Source organism: Lycium ferocissimum, chromosome 1 (genome assembly GCF_029784015.1).
Source record: "Lycium ferocissimum isolate CSIRO_LF1 chromosome 1, AGI_CSIRO_Lferr_CH_V1, whole genome shotgun sequence".
NCBI classification, from domain to species: Eukaryota; Viridiplantae; Streptophyta; class Magnoliopsida; order Solanales; family Solanaceae; genus Lycium; species Lycium ferocissimum.
The window spans coordinates 52105921-52126165 of NC_081342.1; the positions used below are offsets into that span (position 1 = coordinate 52105921).

A 20245-nucleotide genomic window follows, 5' to 3' on the forward strand; every position below is an offset into this window, starting at 1 on the left:
GGTAAACTAAAACTCCACTCGGTTCATATGATATGGTGTTATTAGCTAGGACACACCCCTTAAATAAATACTTATCCCGAGAGAGTGAGGAACGATTTCACTAAATTATCCTTAATTAAATAGTACCAATTTAATATAATTTCTTGGTCATGTTAAAATGTATTTATCTAAATAAGGGTAAATTTGAAAGAAGGAAAAAAGCTACTCCATTAATATTCTTTTGCTTACGTAAAAATTACTATTTGTTTTGAACTAAATATAAAAGTTAAAAATATGATACTCATAATATAAATTAAAGGGAGTAAGGGGCTAAAACAAAATAGACAAAATATTGCAGGGCCCACCTCATATGGACTGAAGAAAAACAGATGTGTGTGTCAAAAATGGAACAGGCAAGGAGTAACAGACATGTGTAAGTAAGCAACCAATCAAAATTCATCTTTTGCAATGTGAGGACGACCAAAAATTGAGATTGGCACTTATATATAATACTAGATGGCCTATGTCCGTGCGCAACACTTCGGATTATAGTGTATCTATGTATATGTAGTTGTGTTTAGATAATGATAATATATATATATATATATATATATATATATATATATGTTCAAAATACGATTAATTTAACATTGTAGTTTTGTCTCGTATCTAAAAAACTTTATTTTATTCATGTTTGCAACGAAAATTTATTAATACCTTTTAAAAGAGAAGACTTGTTTAAAAAGAAACTATTTTCCTCTCTTTCGTATAAAACAATAGCAATATTTTGAATATCGTTGATACTTTCAATTTTAATTCGATTAATTTAACGGTGTAAAATACTTATTATTTTTTATCAAATTTTGATTTAGATAATTCTAATTCAAATTATTAAATTAATTTTACATGTTTAAAATGAAACAAAGTAGAAATTAATTTTTTCCTTATTCTAAAGAGTCCATTATTATTGATTTAATTGTTTGATTTTCTAAGCATTTGTTTTTTAACATTGTTTGTTTTATTAATATGGGATTCACATTTTTTTTTTAATATTCTTGATTCGTTAATATAGCCCATTTTTTTTTTCCCCGTGAGTTTGGATGTGGTGGAGTCCACTTTTTTTCTTCCTTTTTTTTAAAGGGACGACGGACGATGAAACATGGGTCTAAACCCATGCTTTATATAGTTTCTTCTTTTTTTATTTTTATCTTTTATATTGCTTGGTGTCGTTATAATGGGGCCCACCCTTTTGACATTATTAGTTTGTATTATATTTATGTATATAATATATATATATATATATATATATATATATATATATATATATATATATATATATATATATATATACACACATTATGTTCAAAACACGATTGATATAACATTGTAATTTGTGCTCCGTATCTAAAACTTTATTATACTAGTGTTTGCTAAGAATACAAAGTCTGCACTTTTTTTTTGACATTGTTTATTTTTTTAATATGGGATTCACTTTTTTTTATTATATATATTGCTTGATTTTGTCAATATGGGATACTATGTTCAAAACACGATTAATATAACATTGTAGTTTGTGCTCCGTATTTAAAACTTTATTATATTATTGTTTGCTACAAATACGCATGGTGTTTAATATGGGGCCCACAATTATTTTCACATTTATTAGAGTAAGGAAAAAATGAAAAAGTAATTAAATTCTATCTTATTTTAATATATAAGTATTTTAAGTATGTTCTTATGTACAATAATTTCATTTGCTCCCACTAATGGATTGATACGCACGCGGTAATGAATCCATTATTATTGACTTAATGAGATACTTTGGAAATTACATGAATATTGTTTGATTTTTTAATATGGGGTGCATTTTTTTTGGACATTATTAATTTGCATTATTTTTAATATATATATATATATATATACTATGTTCAAAACACGATTAATATAACATTGTAGTTTGTACTCCGTATCTAAAACTTTATTATATTAGTGTTTACTATGAATACAAAGTCTTTTTTAACATTATTTTTTTGAATATGGGGTTCAATTTTTTTTTTTTTGATAATGCTTGATTTTGTTAATATGGGGTCTACTTTTTTTACCGTGAGTTTGGAGATGGTGGGTTCCACTTTTTTTTTTTATATATATTGCTTGATGCTGTTTAGTATGGGGTCAATATATATGAGGCCCACAATTTTTTTTTTTACAATTTTTTTTTATGGGCCTGTTTAATATGAGGCCAATTTTTTTTTTTTTTTTTATATATATATACTATGTTCAAAACATGATTGATATAACATTGTAATTTGTGCTCCGTATCTAAAACTTTATTATATTAGTGTTTGTTAAGAATACAAAACCGCACTATTTTTTTTGACATTATTTATTTTTTTAATATGGGATTCATTTTTTTTATATATTGCTTGATTTTGTCAATATGGGATACTATGTTTAAAACACGATTAATATAACATTGTAGTTTGTGCTCCGTATTTAAAACTTTATTATATTAGTGTTTGCTATGAATACGCATCGTGTTTAATATGGGGCCCATATTTTTTTTTAACATTGTTTGTTTTTTAAATATGGGATTCACTTTTTTTTTTCAATATTGCTAGATTTTGTTAATATGGGGTCCACTTTTTTTTCCCCGTGAGTTTGAATGTGGTGGGTTCCACTTTTTTTTTAATACTGGATGTTGTTTAATATGGGGCCCATAATTTTTTTTTTACAATTTTTTTTAATACCGGATGTTGTTGAATATGGGGCCCACAATTTTTTTTTTTTTTTTTTTACAATTTTTACTATGTTCAAAACATGATTGATATAACATTGTAATTTGTGCTCCGTATATAAAATTTTATTATATTAGTGTTTGCTAAGAATACAAAGTCTGCATTTTTTTTTTTTGACATTGTTTATTTTTTTAATATGGGATTCATTTTTTTTTATATATTGCTTGATTTTGTCAATATGAGATACTATGTTCAAAACACGATTAATATAACATTGTAGTTTGTGCTCCGTATTTAAAACTTTATTATATTAGTGTTTGCTATGAATACGCATCGTGTTTAATATGGGGCCAGCATTTTTTTAACGTTGTTTGTTTTTTAAATATTGCTTGATTTCTACTATATGGGGTCCACTTTTTTTTCCCGTGAGTTTGGATGTGGTGGGTTCCACTTTTTTTTAATACTGGATGTTGTTTAATATGGGGCCCACAATTTTTTTTAATACTGAATGTTGTTGAATATGGGGCCCATAATTTTTTTTTTTCAATTTTTTTTTTTTAGGGCCTGTTTAATATGGGGGCCAAATTTTTTTTTTTTTTTTAATGTTGGTGTTGGGGGGGGGGGGGGGGGGGTCCACAGACGGACGACGAAAGAAGCACCAACCGGTGCTTCTAATATAGTAGAAATATAGTATAAATAAATATCATCTTTCTTTGAAGCGTGAAAATAAATGAAGAAAGAAAACAACTCCCTTTCCTATTCCATTAACTAAAGAAATTTTAATCTTGTTGTTAATATTTAACCTAATAAATGTTTTTACAGTTAAATAAAATAAAGTTGGAAGAACAAAAATCATTAGAAAAATAGGCAGAGAATCATCGCTTAAAAGGAATGATAAGGGCATCTCCAACCCATTGCATCATTTTTTGCACCAAAATGACGCAAATTAATTGCAACCCATTGCACTATTTTTTACACCAAAAAAGAATATTCCTTTTATGTTCTTCTCTCTCTTCTATACTATATTATTTTCTTTTACTTAAATTTTATTTTTTAATTTCATAAAACAAATCCTTTCTTTTTTTCTTTTTTACATATCCATCCCATGTAATTCATAATCCTTTGTTATATAACCATTTAATATAAAATTATTTTATACCATAAATTTTTAAATAATATAAATTGTAAGCAAATATTATACGTTATACATATTAATGGATAATTCAAATAAAAGTGAAATCATTGATAAAATATAATTAAATAAATATTACATTAAGGTAGAATTTATTTTAATTTCTACGTAAATATTCAACTTCCATGATTAGTATGTTGCTCCCATAAATACTCTATTAATGCATTACGAAGTGCAAAATGAGCATCTTTGTTCTTAATTTTTTTGTGTCGAGCTAAAAATTGTTCAAATCGGTAATTTTCATCTGTTACTATTTCTACTGTTGGAGTTGGACCTTCCCAAGCATCTTGAATTGGTGCATTAAGATCACGCTCATCCTTGATTCTCATGTTGTGCAGTCTAATAAATGTAGTTAATATATCATGTAGCACTTCTTTTCTCCAAAAACGCGACGACATATTATTAACAACATATTATATTTTATATTTACACTTTTCATTTTTGTGATGGTTATATTTTTTTATACAATTATAACTTATAATAAAATTAACTCACAATTTTACATAAAAAAATATATACGAAAATTAATTTATAAAACTTACACTCCAAAATTAAGATGTAAAATTAATATTATAAGATATTACATAAAAAATAATTAGGTATATTAGGAATCTAAATTTAAAAATTAAAATTTATAATATGTTAAACTAAAAGTGCTATATAACAAAAAAAAAATTAATGAATATTAATGGTGTACATGAATAGTTTTGCACCAAATTTGGTGCAACACTATTCATGCACCAAAATGGTGCAAAAAATAGTGCAAGGTTGGAGCTCCAAAACACCATTTTTTGCACTAAAATAGCATTTGGTGCAAAAAATGGTGCAAAGTTGGAGATGGCCTAAAGGGATTGAAGTTTGAAAATCCATCCAAGAGTGAATAAAAATAGTCACCTGCACCCTGATCCCAGTATATTCTTTTTTTTTCTTTTCTTTTTACCTTTTTTAATGTATATTTTTAAACACAAATTCTGTTAAATATTTACATCCTTCAGCTTAAAAGAGCAAAATCACACATCTAGATTAATTGAAGGTTTAATGTGCTTAGCGAAATAACACAAGGATCAAAACTGAAATAAGGCGATAACTTAGGGACCAAAAACACTATTTTCCCTTGTTTTAATGGATAAACAATTCTATATAAAATACAGTAAGACCCTAGGTTTCCCCTACACCGCTCCTCCCTAACCGATGAAAAAACAATATAATAGCAGTAGGAAATTCATGAGCATTAGTCGTTGGTAAAAAAAGAAAATAGTTCATAGACGAAGTTGATTTTGTGATTGCTTGCACCCTCCAACTAGCCAGGTATACGTGCAGAAATAAAATAACCGGACTTCCTCACTTCTGTTTGTTATTTAGCATTATTTCATTCAATATATCCATTTAAGTGTTATGGTAGACTTAGCAACAGATAAGAGATAATGAAAGAATTTATATATACATATAGCCGATACCATATTAATTGAAAATATACTTCATTGATTTTAATGAATTTTGGAGGCTGATGTTTCGATATGCCTTGATTCTACGTGGGTTTGAGGGTTTAGGGTTCAAGGTTGTGCAGTTGGGTTCAACGATGTTAAAAGAGGAAAAGAAATCGTTGCAGTAGACTTTTTCCTAAACGCATTGCTTTGTTACAAAGGTCTGAATAACCGTTGCAAGATTCATATTGCAACGGTATCTTTATGTAATGGTTTAAGTGCAGAAGTGTTCCAATAGGACAATATCTTTATGCAATAGTTATAATCGTCGCCATAGAATGAATATGACAACGGTTATACAGCCGTTGTCATATTCTAGTCGTTGCTATAATCTCAATTTCTAGTAGTATCTCCTTTTTCTTCTTTTCACACTCTAGTAGACATTGAAGGAGTAGCTACTAAAGCGTAAACTACTACAATTATTAAGCTATTAATTGCATCACATCAATTCCACTTATTTCCACATTGGATTCATCGCAAAATACTTCCAAAATGATAGTTTTGAATTCATATTCATGTGCTAGGAAACACAATGCTTCTCATTTGTGTAATACTAATAAGAGTACTTTTTGGATCTTAAAAGCTAGCAGCCTGCCCCTACCATTATGGCACGTACGTTTAAGGCACAAAAAGGATGAAGGAGAGATAAATATATAAACACAATATACTAACATATGTGAAGTTCCGCTCTTACAAAACAGGTTCACAAAAGAGCTTTTATATATGCTAAAGGATAATTCTGTATCCAAAGTCAAACCTCTCTATAACTGCGTCGTTTGTCCGGATACTTTTTGGCTGCTATAGAGAAATACAGTTATAGAGAACATATAATATAACTTAATATGAAAATTGATTCCAAAAGAAACTTGGTTTGTCATAGCAAAATATTGCTAGGTCCGACTTTACTACTAAATGCTACATACTATGACAACCTTGAGACAGTACCTAATTCACATAGGTCCTACAAGTTAGATAGCCAAGAATGGATTCTCAATCAGATGATAAACTCTACTTGCAAATGCAAGGCCAGCAGAAGCATGTAATGGCAAGACCATCCTGCAAGTATTATCTTTTAACTTGATTTACACTTAAATGAAGAGTTTTCGGTTTTTTACCATTGAACGTAAGAAATTATGGGTTAATGTCAAAATTAAGGTTAGATGCTTACCCCCATGTTGAATCGAGAAGAGCGCCTCCAAAATCGCCAAAATTCGAGGTCTAGAAGTCAAGTTATGAAATGTCAAATCCCGATTTTAAAAATATTATATTCTGCCCAGGGGTTGCTCTTCGTGAACACGGGCAAAGCCTCACGCGATCGGCCTCTAGCTTGAACGCGATCCAGCGCCTGCCTCTCTCCCTTACCCGAGCACGCACAGGTCCTCGCAAACTCTGAGCCCTTGTGCATGCCATCCTGCATGATCGCGGTCAAAGTCCACGCGACCACGATGCACAAATGGAGTTGCACTAGCAGCAAAAAATCTGATGGGCTTAGTTTTTCATTTTGATGTCCGAAACTCACCCGAACTCCTCAGGATGCAACCAAATATACAAATCATCCCTAAAACACCATACGAACTTGTTGGAATACTCAAATCTTCGATCGGAAATCATCTAGACATATATTTGACCCGTGGTCAACTCTTATTTTCAAAACCTACTAGCTTCTCTTATGCGTCCGAATCACTTTTCATCCCCTCGGAATCCATCCAAACTATCCAACTAAGTCTTAGAACACCATACTGACCTATAGAAACTTTCAGATCTCGATTTCAAGCCCATTAACACTAAATTTTGACTTTGGTCAACACTTAAATTTTAACATTTAAGACCACAAAATTAAAAGGTATTTTGGTACATTCTACATATCTTTAATTTAAAACCACAAGATTCAAAAGTCTTTTTTATTTTCTTAAACTTTGTGCCAAGTCAAAATCGAACAAACATTTTGAAATGGAGGAAGTATAACATATCAAATAAAAAATAGTATTATTGAAACAATATTTTGACAAGATTTTTCATGATCAATTTGAGCTAGATATCAGCCCAAAATTTTATGGGCTATCATTTCATGACCCAATTTTGGCACCTCTAACTAACATTTTTTTTGCACGGTTTGCCCTTCTTTTGGGGCGGTCTTTAAATTTTGCTCCTCATATTTGTGGTCTTTAAATTTTGCCCCCCATAATGCTGGTCTTTAATCTTTGCCCTTCGCGTTGCAACCCTGAGCTTCCGGCAGAAATCATGAGGTTCTGGGTTCAAACTCCTGCTCAAGCATAAATTAAAAAAAAGAAATCGCAAGGCAAGGTTTGGGTCGCGTGTATGCTGGACTCGGCATACTGCTTGATGAAATAACCAAAGTTATGCGGACCCAAGATACTAAATGCTGCTGCGTGGCAGACTTGGCATAAGTATGCCTTAAGGAAAAGTTCCGCCTTATATGGGGCATATATTTAGTTATGCCTTATGGTGCAGACTTTTAGTTAAGGCATAACTAAAAGTATGCCTCTAAGGCGAAACTTTTCCTTAAGGCATAAACTTTGCCTTATAAGGCGGAACTTATAGTTATGCCCGGTCCGACATAACTTTAATTATTCCTTAAGGAAAAGTTCCGACTTATGGGGTATACTTTTAGTTATGTCTTATGGGACACACTTTTAATTAAGGCATAACTAAAAGTTACCTTAAAAAGTAAAAAAAAATAAAAATATATGCCTCAAGGTAAAGTCTACCCCCATCAGCAGACTTTTGGTTCAACATAACTAAAATTCTGCCGGTGGGGGCATAGCGAAATTTAAACTCTGTCTTGTTAATTTTTTTAAATTTTTGATTGAGTGGGGGTTCGAATCTAAAACTTATAGATTTTAGCCGAAGAGTAAAATTTAAAGATTACAAATATGAGGGGCAAAATTTAAAGACCACCCAAAAGAAGGGCAATTCGCGTTGTTTTTAAAAGTCTGTTTTAATTTAAAGTGGGGAGTCTCCCCAAAAAAAGAAGAGCAAAGCAAGGAATGTCTGGAGCAGCAACTAATTCCTCTTCAGACTCCCACCACAATCTCCTCAAGGAGGTATTTCTACTCTTTAACACCCGCTTATATTTTGTGCTTACTTACTAGTTACTACCTATATATATCAACGTTTTCAATATACCAATTAAAATTTGTAATGATTTTTTTTATTTTTTATTTATAGGTGAGAAGTCACGAGGTTGCTATTGCAGAGCTCAATAACCTTCCTCCTTCTAGGGTATGTATCTCTTCTTATTTTCTAGAATAATAAGTAGTTAGTCTTAGGATAAACTTTAAATTTCTATTAGGTTGTTTTGGTTTATTGATAGCTTTTCTAAATTTTAGTTATGCAGATTTTCTGCATATTATGTTTTCAAGTTGGCTATTTAAAACTCTGTTATACAACAACAACATGCCCAGTGTAATTTCACAAGTGGGTTCTTTGGAGGATAAGATGTTTGCGGTAGAGAGACGGTTTGAGATAGACCCTCGGCTCAAAGAAAGTAAATCCAAGCGGTAATGAAAGGAAAATAACGACAACAAAAGCTAAGCTACACAAAGCAAATAAAGCAACAGTAGTCGTAAGAAATGGAGCATACGTACAATACTACGCGAATACTAAAGATATACTACTAAATAACGATGAGTATAGGATTTAAAGCCCTCTTATACTTGAATAAAATTATTGGGAGACAATTTCAATCAATACTTTCAACCTTTTCTGTGCCACCATCTTTTAAGAAAACCAACAAATCTGTTTTACTAGGACTACTTGAATACCAGTGGTTTATTTGGTAGTCACCATTCCACCCAGCTCCCGCATAGACCAAAAATGGAAAAAACAATATGATGAGACTTACTATTATCCATTTTCACTGTTTGATTATGTGGCTTTATTAATTAGTTGGACGGTTGCCTCTTGAAGATTATATTTGCTTATTTTTTTCATGAATGTTCTGTATTGATTTTGTAGTTCAATAATTATATATGGCCTTACCCTTGGATATTATTAAAGAGTCTCTGTAGTGAATGCTTAATTTCTTAGTTAATATGATTAGTTATGAGCTAGAATTTACTGAGGGCTGAGAATTTGCTTTGTGAATTCCCAACCAAGAGGTGTCTTCAGGACAGTTCGGCTTAACAAAGTAGGCTAAGGCTACAACTATGTCCAAGCTCGAAACACCTTTTAAGCAGATAAACATTTTAAGACTAAGAGCCTGTTTGGATGAGCTTATAACTTATGGGTTATAAGCATAATCCATAAGTTAGTTCGGCTTATTTTTGTTATTTTGGCTTTAAAACAAGTGCTTAAAAGCACATTTTTTATCTTTACTCAAACGCTCCAAAAGTGCTTAAAAGCTATTTTGGCTTAAAAGCACCTAAAATAAGCCAATCCAAACAGGCTCTAAAATCCATTTCTGGTATGGAATAGGTGAGATGGCCTCTAAGACGTAGTAGAAACCATAAAGGGGAAAGATGTTGACTCCCGTTAGGAAAACAGTACAATCAAAGGCAAAGGAAAGAATGAGCTCAGAGAAATCCATGGTTAATTCGAGGTTAGGGAGGGAGGCGATGTCAACAGGGAAGTGGAAAATGTCTGTCATAGATTAGGAGACTCAGATGTAGAGCAATCCGCCGATGAATTACTTGATTACTAGGCTAATAAGATGGCAGATACTTTTATAAGGTGACACAGGAAATCAGTTGGGCGAAAAAATCATGAGTCACTGGGCTAAAAGAAGGAGTTAATAATACAAGATTCTTTTATAAGATGGAAAACGTTATCTCCATCCCGAATAAAGGATTCAGAACAATATGGATTTTGAATTTCGATAAAGTAGTAAATCCTAAGTTAAGATATATATATAAACATTGTCTCCCTGTAAAGTTGTCTCCGTGAGACCTATAGGTCATGGATTCAAGCTGTAGAAGCAGCCACTAATGCTTGCATTAGGTTAGGTCTGCATCACCCCCCTTCGGGTGCAGCCTTTCCCTGGACCTTGCTAACGTGGATGCTTTGTGCACCGGGCTGCCCATGACCCATGGCCTATTGAACCTGAATTTCACCGATGCTCTAAGAGGAGAAGGATATAAGAGAAGGGATAGTCGAGTACTATGTCAGAGGCTGTAAACAAGCATGTGTGCGTAAATTGATGCCAATTGTAGATGGATTTCTTAAATCAATTTGGATTAGGGAGACAGTTCAAAGACCTTTTAGATTAGTCGAAGTGGTGGATGCAATAAAGAGTTTTGTTGGGAGATAAGGCGCCAGGATCAGATATTTTTACGATGGTAGTTCTCCACCATTGTTGGGAAGTACAGAGAAGACTTCTAGTCATTTATAGTATGCAAAAGAAGACTGGAGCACGGGACATAAGGGACCTATGGCCTTTTTTTTTAAATAGGAAGCATCATGTACCATGGTTATAGTCAACGTACTATCCATGAGATTAAAGTCTGCTGGCTAGTTAATGTCATTCCACATTTCAAAATGTTTGATTAAAGTCAATTATTGGATAGTTAATGTCCACATTTTAGAATGTTTGATTAAAAGTCAGTTGTTGGCTAGTTGATGTTCATATGTCAGAATGTTTTTGTAGAGAAAATGAGAACTCCTCGTTGATTTCTGATCTATGTTGCTCAGACTCTTCAAATGGCCGACAGGTGCGTGTCAGATTCTCCACAATTGATGATTGTTGGAGGATCCGACACGGGTGCGGCAGTATTTTGGAGAGATAGCTCATGAGTGAGATACGCAGCGGAGGAGTGGTGAACTGGACTTGGTATGTAGGCCCGCGGTTTATAAGGGCTTATCATATGCGGATTGAAACTTCTTCATGTAATTGTCAATTGAGATTTGGGGGATGATGGAGTAATTGTATTAGATGCCGTATTACCATAGTGTCGTTCTCAGTAATTGGTGGAACCTGTAGTGGCTTATTTGGTAGTTCTGGAAGTATAAGGTAGGACTCCGTTCTTCTTGTTGTCATTCACTTTGGTGTGGAATCTTAGGTAGATTAATGGAAGAAACTGGAGCTTGTGCATTTACAAGGGTTATAGAGAGTGAGATTAGCTTAAGTTCTTGAAATTGCATATCTATGACTGTTTACCATCTCAAATATTTAGATTGCAGTTATCGATGAGAAAATCTTCAGAAATTAGTGCCAGAAGAGATGCGTGAATTTATGCAAAAGATCTGTAGCTACTCAAGAATGGGAGATGGTTAGGGTAGAACAGCATCGAGGGGACCAGTTATTGATACTCTTTCTGTGGTGTGCAATCCAACCACATCAAGAAAGGAAAATGAATAGTTATGAGTTAGTGTTGCATATCCAAAGAGGATGAAAAGTTTAAATGACTTGTTATTATGCTGTAGATTGGAAGTACTGTTTTTTCTACTTGACATTCATAGGGTACTCCGCAGCTGTAGCAAGTTTGAGGGTAAGTAGTAGTAGGAGAGATAAAAGCAGCATTGGAAGTGCCTGCCATGCCTTTCTGGATCTTTAGAATGAGATTAACAGGAAGGATGTTTACAGGTAGTGAAAAAGAGCTTAAGAGTTGAGAGTCAATGAGAGATATAAAAAGTTTGCTTTTGTCTAATTTATATTGTTGGTGCAGAGGAAGAAATGGCTTCTGATGCAAATTCAGATTTCACTTATTGTTAATTGTAATAACTTTTAAGTTGCTATGCACCTGTAACGTCAAGGTCTTTTCAAATGCCTATGCAATCTTGAATTTGTGATTTACAATTCAATGTTTAGCTATATTTGGGAGTGTGTTGAAGTGGCTGAAGCATTGGGAGAAAAAGGGAAAGGTATTTAGTGAGGAAATAGAAGAAATCAAAGAAAAGTCTAGCCTGATAAAGTTTTCAAAAAATCTCAAAAGCAGTATATATATAAAGTTTTCAAAAAATCTCAAAGGCAGCATCTACCTGTCTTCATCAAGTGAAATTGATTTCGGAACTCTTTAATGTAGATGTAGAGATACCAAGAAATTTTCTCTCTTCTTTCTCTCTCGGTGCACGTTTAGAGTGCATCTATCGTGCGCCTTGGCCAGCTATGGCTAGGGGACTGGTGAAGAAGGGACAGAATCTGGCTATGGATGGGATTCAGCAACAGATCGGCGCCGGTGAGCTCAGCAAGGCTGGAGTGACAGTGGATTTGGGAAAGGAAAATTGGCCCCCATTAGGTGCGATGACAGACACTGTATGCAACCCCCCATCTGTGACTCCATCTGGGTTTGGGGGACCGTCAAGTGCTCATTCTCCCAATTTGATAGGGGCGGCTCTTAGTGGAACTGTGACGACACCAAGCACTGAATCAGTGGTGGTGGCAGTCGCTAGTGCTGCAGTGGAAGAGAAGTCTCAGGGTGTTGGGAATGGACAACCGAAGGTGGGGGAACAGCAGCAGAGACAATCTGTTGCTAATAGGAATTGGGCGAGTTTGTTCACGAATAAGCTTGCTGCCAAATGAATGGCCCTAAGCTATATTGCTCCTACAATTCAAGGCGGTGAAGTTGTGGTGGAACTGAACAAGGAGGAGATTGAAAAGGAGAATTACAAATGGAAACGGGCGTTGATTTTGTATGTCGTGGGGAATTCATCTACGATTGGAGCCATGGAACGATTCATTGCTGCGAATTGGAACTTTGCATCAAAGCCGAAGGCGTTTTACCATGATGATGGATACTTTGTGGTTCGATTCAATGCTATGGCGGATTGGGATGCTGTCCTGTACTCAGGGTCGTATACTATCAATAATAAACCTATTATTGTTAAGGTATGGGCATCTGATTTCGGTTTAAAGAATGAAGTATTAGAACCATTCCAATCTGGGTCAAGTTGCCTAATTTGCCGGTAAGCTATTGGGGAATGGAGTCCTTAAGTTGAATTGGGAGTGGTTTGGGGGTTCCGCTGTTTGCAGATGCATGTACTTCCAATTTTGACAGGATTTCATATGCACGATTATTGGTGGAAATGGATGTCACAAAGAAGATCCTAGTGGGAGACTGTTTCAACATGAAGTACTATATGACTGGGTGTCGGAGTATTGTCATACATGTCTGAAGGTTGGGCATATTTGTCCAGCAAAGCAGCCTAAACAGACTGCTCCACCACCTAAAGGGAGGCAGTTCAGTCAACAAGAGTGGAAGCATAGGCCTGGGAAGGAGAAGGTTATTGAAAATCAACCGAAGGATGCACCACCTGTTGTAATGAAGCAGCACAATGAACAAGCTGGTACTAGGAAGGTAGCACAGCAGGTGAATACTGCAGCTGGTGGCACACAACAACCAGAGGTGACTGTTACTAATGGATTTGATCCTTTAGTGGAGAAACAAAAGCAGGGTGGTGCTGGTAATGCTATGAATGTGGACATAGGCAAGGTGAGTTGTGTTGTGGACAATAAAGGGGTTCCTAATCCTCCTAACCCAACATGATGCTCACTACTTGGAATGTTAGAGGCCTAAATAAGGTCTATAAGCATAATGAATTGAAGAATTTTATTAGATGTAATAAAGTTGCTCTTATTGCAGTACTTGAGCATAGAGTCAAGCAGCACAATGCTGTGAGAATAATTAGAAAGATCACTCAACACTGGTGTTGGTGCCACAATTATGATAGTAGTAATAAGGAGAGGATCTGAATTCTCTGGATTCTAGGCCTTGTTGAAATTTGTAAAACAGCCCAACTTATACATGGTATAGTTCAAATAAATACTATGAGGATGGAGTTTAACTTCACAGCTATCTATGGTTTGCAGACTATTGATGACAGGAAGGGTTTATGGGATGATTTGAGGAGTATTGCTAATCAACAGCAGGGTCCTTGGTTGGCCATGGGAGATTATAATGCTATCCTGTCTGAGGAGGATAGAGAACTTGGGAGCCCTGTGCAGGAGGTGGAAATTAGAGACTCTGGGGATTTCATGTTTCACACTGGTATGACTGAGATGAGGACAGTGGGAAGAAGCTTTACTTGGACCAATGGCCACAACTTTAGCAGAATTGATAGAGCACTAATTAATGCAGAATGGGCCATGAGATATAATCATTTAGAAGTCAGTGCCATGGATCATGGATTCTCTGTCCATTCTCCACTAGCTACCAAGCTGGAGGAGCAGAGGGATGGGGAACCAAGACCATTCAGCTTCCTTAATTGCCTTGCTGAGCACAATGATTTTCTGATGCTTGTGAGAAGGGCTTGGGAGAAACAGGTAAGGGGGTGTGCAATGAAGAGGGTGTGGTACAAGCTGAAGGTTGTTAAAGGAGAAATGAAGAAACTAAACAGAAATGAATTTGGTGGGGTGACTGAGAAGATGCAGAACTTGAGACAGCAAATATCTGAGCTGCAGTCACATATGAGGAGTGCGACTACTCCATCCACTTTGTTTGAACAAGATAAGGAACTAAGAGGGCAGCTTGAGAAATGGAATATGGTGGAGAAAATATTGCAAGACAGAAGTCAAGAATACAATGGCTCAAACTAGGGGACTCAAATACAACATACTTTCATGCATCCACCAAGAACAGACGGGCACACAACAAATTATCTGGGCTGCTTAACTCTGAGGGGGAAATGTTATATACTAAGGCTGATATTGAAGGTGAAGTTTTGGGGTTCTATACGCAACTACTAGGATCTGCTGCTAGTAGCCTGCCTGCAGTACATCCTGGTATTATGAGCAATGGGAAGGTCTTAACAGAGAGCAGCAGCTGAGCTTGATTGGCTCTGTGTCATAGATGAAATTGATGATGCTGTCCTTGATATTGGGGACCTTAAAGCCCCGGATTTGATGGTTTTAATGCATACTTCTTCTTGGGATGTGCTGTTCTGGAATTTTTTGAGTCTGGTAAGATGAACGGTCCTATTAATTGCACAACCATCACTCTTATTCCAAAGGTGGCCAAACCTGTTAGAATCACTGAATATAGACCTATATCATGCCGCACCACTTTGTATAAGATAATCTCCAAAATACTGACCCATAGAATGCAAGCTGTCATGGGTATTATTGTGGATAATAATCAATCTGCATTTGTACCTGGGAGGGTAATTTCAGACAACATCATTATGAGTGCATCATCCCAGATGCAAAAAGTTGCAGTAGTCCAGCTTAGCTTTGTTGATGATTTGCTTTTGTTTAGCAGAGGTGATATTGAGTCCATTAAGGCCCTGCTTGACTACTTCCAGTTGTTCTTAAAGGCATCAGGTTGGGTTGCAAATGTGGAGAAAAGCTCCATTTACTTTGGAGGTGTTCACAATACTGAGCAACAAGTGATTATTCAGGAACTTGGATTTGCTAAAGGAGAACTGCCTTTTAAGTATTTGGGAGTGCCATTGAGCACAAAAAGGACTACTGTAATCCAATACAAACCTTTGGTGGATAAAATCTTAAGAGAGAATTCAGTCATGGACTGCTCTGCTAGATTCCTCTCTTATGCTGGTAGGATTCAATTGATCAAGTTTGTGCTGTTTTCTGTACAAATTTTTTGGTCTCAGGTCTTTAGACTGCCCAGTAAGATTGTTAAAGTGTTGAATCAATATGCAGGAGGTTCTTGTGGACTGGGAGGGCTGAGACATCTAAAAAGGCTCTGATAGCTTGGAAAACTCTGTAATTACCAAAATCTACAGGTGGTTTAAACTTACTTGATATGCAAATATGGAATAAGGCTGTTGTGAGCAAGATGCTATGGAACTTATGCATGAAAAAGGATAAGAAGTGGATACAGTGGGTGCATTCTTACTACATAAAGGGTGGAAGTGTATGGGAGGCCCAAGCCAAGCAGGCCTCTTGGATCATCAGGAAAATCCTGAAGGCTAGTCTGACTTTTGAAGCAGCTGGTTATGAGGAGCAAGAAATGATGCAGATGCAGCAATACTCCATCAAAACCATTCTCTGTAGCTAATGAACTAATCATTCTCTGTGCTTAAACCTAACTCATTTCCATCTACTTGGATAATTTGAGCTTTTTGAGGAAGTACTTAGATAATTTGAATTGATGGCCTAGAACATGTGTAGGGTGCTTAGAAGTTTTGTTCAATCACTTTCCAGTTCCCTCTACACTCCCTTTTGGGATTCCCCAAAATGAGAAAGGAAGCAAGGGTGCGGGTGGAAACAGTAGGATTTTTGTCAAACCTTTATCCTATGAAATGGAGGTCCTTGATTAAGTTTGAGTTCTTCAATACCTTGATTCTTCCTATTATCTCAAGTTGAACTGAGGACTTCCATAATCTATTGTTGTTTTATTATCCTCTTAAATTTGAAGCATTTTGTGCATGTATTATAGATAAGGTATAAATGTGGATATATGCTTATATCTTTGTACAATATCGTACTAGTTTTAATTAATTTACGACGATGTACTTTGTTACTTCATCACCAGGCTGTCTACCAGAGAAATGGCAACCTATTCTTCCGTACAACTGTGCAGAAAGCAACAGCATCAGAACAAAGTAAAAATATTATTCTCACTGTGCTTGGATTTAAGCTGTTTTTGCACTAATCACTTTTCAGTATTTTATGTCATCTTCTTTTATCTGGTTTATTTTGGACAGAACAAGTGGACTTGGTCAAATCTAAGCTACAAAAATTAAGCTCCTCATGAGTCATCAAAGTCCATTCAGTTTGAGAGGTGGGGAAGAGGCAAAATCGGCTCTTTGCTTGTGGAGTGTGTGAATCTGCTGTTTAAGTTATGCAATTTAGGAGCTTGTATACCTGTTGAAGTTGGAATTACCATAGTGTTTTTTACTTCAAAATTTTGTGGAAGATGTTTTGAAATGAAGATCATATAATGGAAGGTGTTACACCATGGACAATTTTTCAATTTAATAGGATAATCGGAGGTGGTCTAAAACGTGCTGATATTGCAGTGGTAGGGTCAACTATTTGAACTGAAGAGTCATTATTAACTTCATTTTAATCTGGTGCAAATTTAATGTTATTGCCATATTTATTTTTAGATATAGTGGTTTAAATTATGTAATCAACTATTACATCTAGGAGAGATTTGTTTGGTTGAAATTATGTAATCAACTATTACATCTAGAGAGATTTGTTTGGTTGATAATTTCTCCAAGTTAGATCAACTTTTACCTGTGTTCCATAAAAATAAGTACTTTTCGAGTTGATCAGTTTGGTTTATTCGAAGTTGGGTTCCATCTTATATTATCCATGTTGGAAAAATATATTAGAGATTAGGGGTGTACAAAGAAAATTGAAAAATCGCACCAAACTAATAATCCGAACCAAACCGAGAAAAAAACCCGATTAGTGGTTTGGTTTGATTTGGTTTAGTTTTAAAAAGAAAAACCCGACTACTCTTGGTTTGGTTTGATTTTAACTGAAAAAAGTCAAATCGAATCAAACTGACCTAACATTACATGTATAAAATTTCAAAAATATTTTATACATAAAAATATTTATTTATAATGTAATTTATAAATATTTCTTAAACTTTTTTATCTTTTAACATATTATTTTATGGAATTATAATTTGAATGGTCTAATAGGTTTATAGCCCATAGATATTAGTAACTCAAATAAAACTTAACAAAAATTAAAGCAATACTGATGCTAACAAAAGAAATTCAATTCTAACACTAGAAATGACGATAATGTTGGATATTTATTCTTTAGTTTTATATCATTTATAAAATGAAAATAAATAACTTAATTTTATTTTTTTCTTTAATATTTAGTCATGTAATTAATATTTATTAGCCGTACTTATTTTAGCATGACTTAGTACTTTTAGATTATGATAATTTTCTATATGCCTTATAAATTAGCCTTATTTATTATAGCATGACTTAGTACTTTTAGATTATGATCATTTTATTTTATGCGATTTCATTGCATTTTTTGTTCAATATTTTAGTACAACGTCATCTCTCATCTCACATTTTGTGTTATTTTCTTAAAAATATCTTAAATTAGATAGTCGTATCTTACTAGGACTAAAGAAATATTGAAGTACAAGTAATATATTTTGTATGAAGACTTTACCCAAAAAAAAAACTCGAAAAACCGAGGTTGAAAAACCCGACTTTTGTTGGTTTGGTTTATAGATTTTTTAAAATCGATGCAATTGGTTTGGTTTGATATTTGAAAAAACCGAACCAACTCGGTTCATGTACACCCCTATTAGAGATGATCACATTAAGAAGAACAAAAAATAGACGAATAGAATATAGTAATAACAATAAAGATAAGATGGAGTTGAAATTGAAAAACCCGGTTCAAGGCACGGTATGAATTGCGCTGTCTTCAGAGTAGATTTCCGTCGCTATCCTGGTGCAAATAGCAAAGTGACGTTCTACTCCCAAGATACAATGGACCACTCAGGAATCTTCTAATGTGCACTCAAATAGAAGTTCCGGGAGAACCTTTTTAATCTCTCGACTGCTTTAGTAAAAAGGAAGAGGCACGAATGCAAAATTTTATGTTTCAGGAATTTTTTCTACTTTTGAAATATTTTCTAAGTCCAGAAAATCTACAGCAAATCTAGTATTTATAAGGCGTAGAAAAAACCTAACACATCTTTTCAATGAAAGGATGCAACCCATGAGAATAGAAGACACCTATTCATGCTAGGGATTTTGAATCACCCCAAAAATAACTAACAATCCCCCACATGATTCAAAAATTCTAGGAATACAAAAGCAGTCTTATATAATGATGTCAGCGAAGGTGTCTTACGAACTTGAATCTCACTTAGTATGATGAAATCCAACCGGAAGGACCATAGTGAACTAAAGTCTTGAACTAGGACCTTGGAGCCCGATCTTCAATTCAACATACACATTATACGAGATTTTATCGAGTTCATAAACGGGGTCGCCCGTTAACGGCTTTGCGCTCGTACTTGTTTCGCGAGTGCTCTAGGGGAAAGCCCAATTTCATAGGTTGCGGTCTCACATGCCACACCTGAATAGGTGAATTCTTTAAGGATATTTGTAACGGAAGCATATCCTACGTCATTTGCTATGAATTCATTCAGAGCATGTGCTCTTCCTACTTGTTACATTAAGTACCATGATAATTACTCATTCATGAAGGGACTAAGATAAAAATGATAAGTTATGGTACTTCTCCAATTACTGAATAGCTTGTTGTTACCACATTGAACCTTCGTCATGGGATCTCCAATTAGTAAGGTTGGGTTGCCACCGTCAGTAATTACAAATTTAGGGCTTTAGTCCCATTCCTTTTGAGAAATACAATTTGATTTATGTAAGTTCTTTGCATTTTTTGATCCACAATCTGTCTTGACAAAGTGCACTCCGATACGATTACTCTGATTTTAAGTCACTCATAATTGTTTTCTGCCTCAAGCTTGGATGTCCCTTCCATTTTGAATTTTGCAATAGCAATTCAATGATTACAAAGAAAAACAAACAATTAGAATAGGCTTTTCAACAATGGTAATATCGATCTCAAATCATTCTACAAGTCATATCATCACATAGATGGCTATATCAAAATTCTAAACTATATCAAGAAATACATGTTTCTTAAAATATGCATTTGGAAGGAAGATTTTCACCTTAATGATATTTCTTACATCTAACTTCCTTTGATTTCAACTAAGATAATCATATAATAAGCCCTCACGTTGCAAACGTTTAATTTCTCATATTTGAACTATTTGAGCATGCACATCAGTCTCAAGTACATTATAACAATTATTCACAACCCACATTTTATATCTCAACCTGTTTATCAATTGCGGCATTCTTTCTGTATGATCACTTTGAATTTCACCTTGGTTTCCTCGTTACCGACGGGCCAACTATCCATCTTTCGACTTCTTCACATAAATGATCAATCATCACATCCAAACATTTCCACA

General features: G+C 34.5%; 1 protein-coding gene across 1 annotated transcript; it reads left to right on the forward strand.

Annotated features, from left to right (window-relative positions):
• The first annotated feature begins 8315 nt into the window (after positions 1-8315).
• Positions 8316-17341, forward strand: LOC132055362 (uncharacterized). The gene is made up of 4 exons (XM_059447142.1): positions 8316-8455; positions 8580-8633; positions 16778-16847; positions 16950-17341. Exons 1-4 carry the CDS (start codon positions 8399-8401, stop codon positions 16997-16999), a joined length of 231 nt encoding a protein of 76 aa, XP_059303125.1. The 5' UTR covers positions 8316-8398; the 3' UTR covers positions 17000-17341.
• The last annotated feature ends 2904 nt before the right edge of the window (positions 17342-20245 follow it).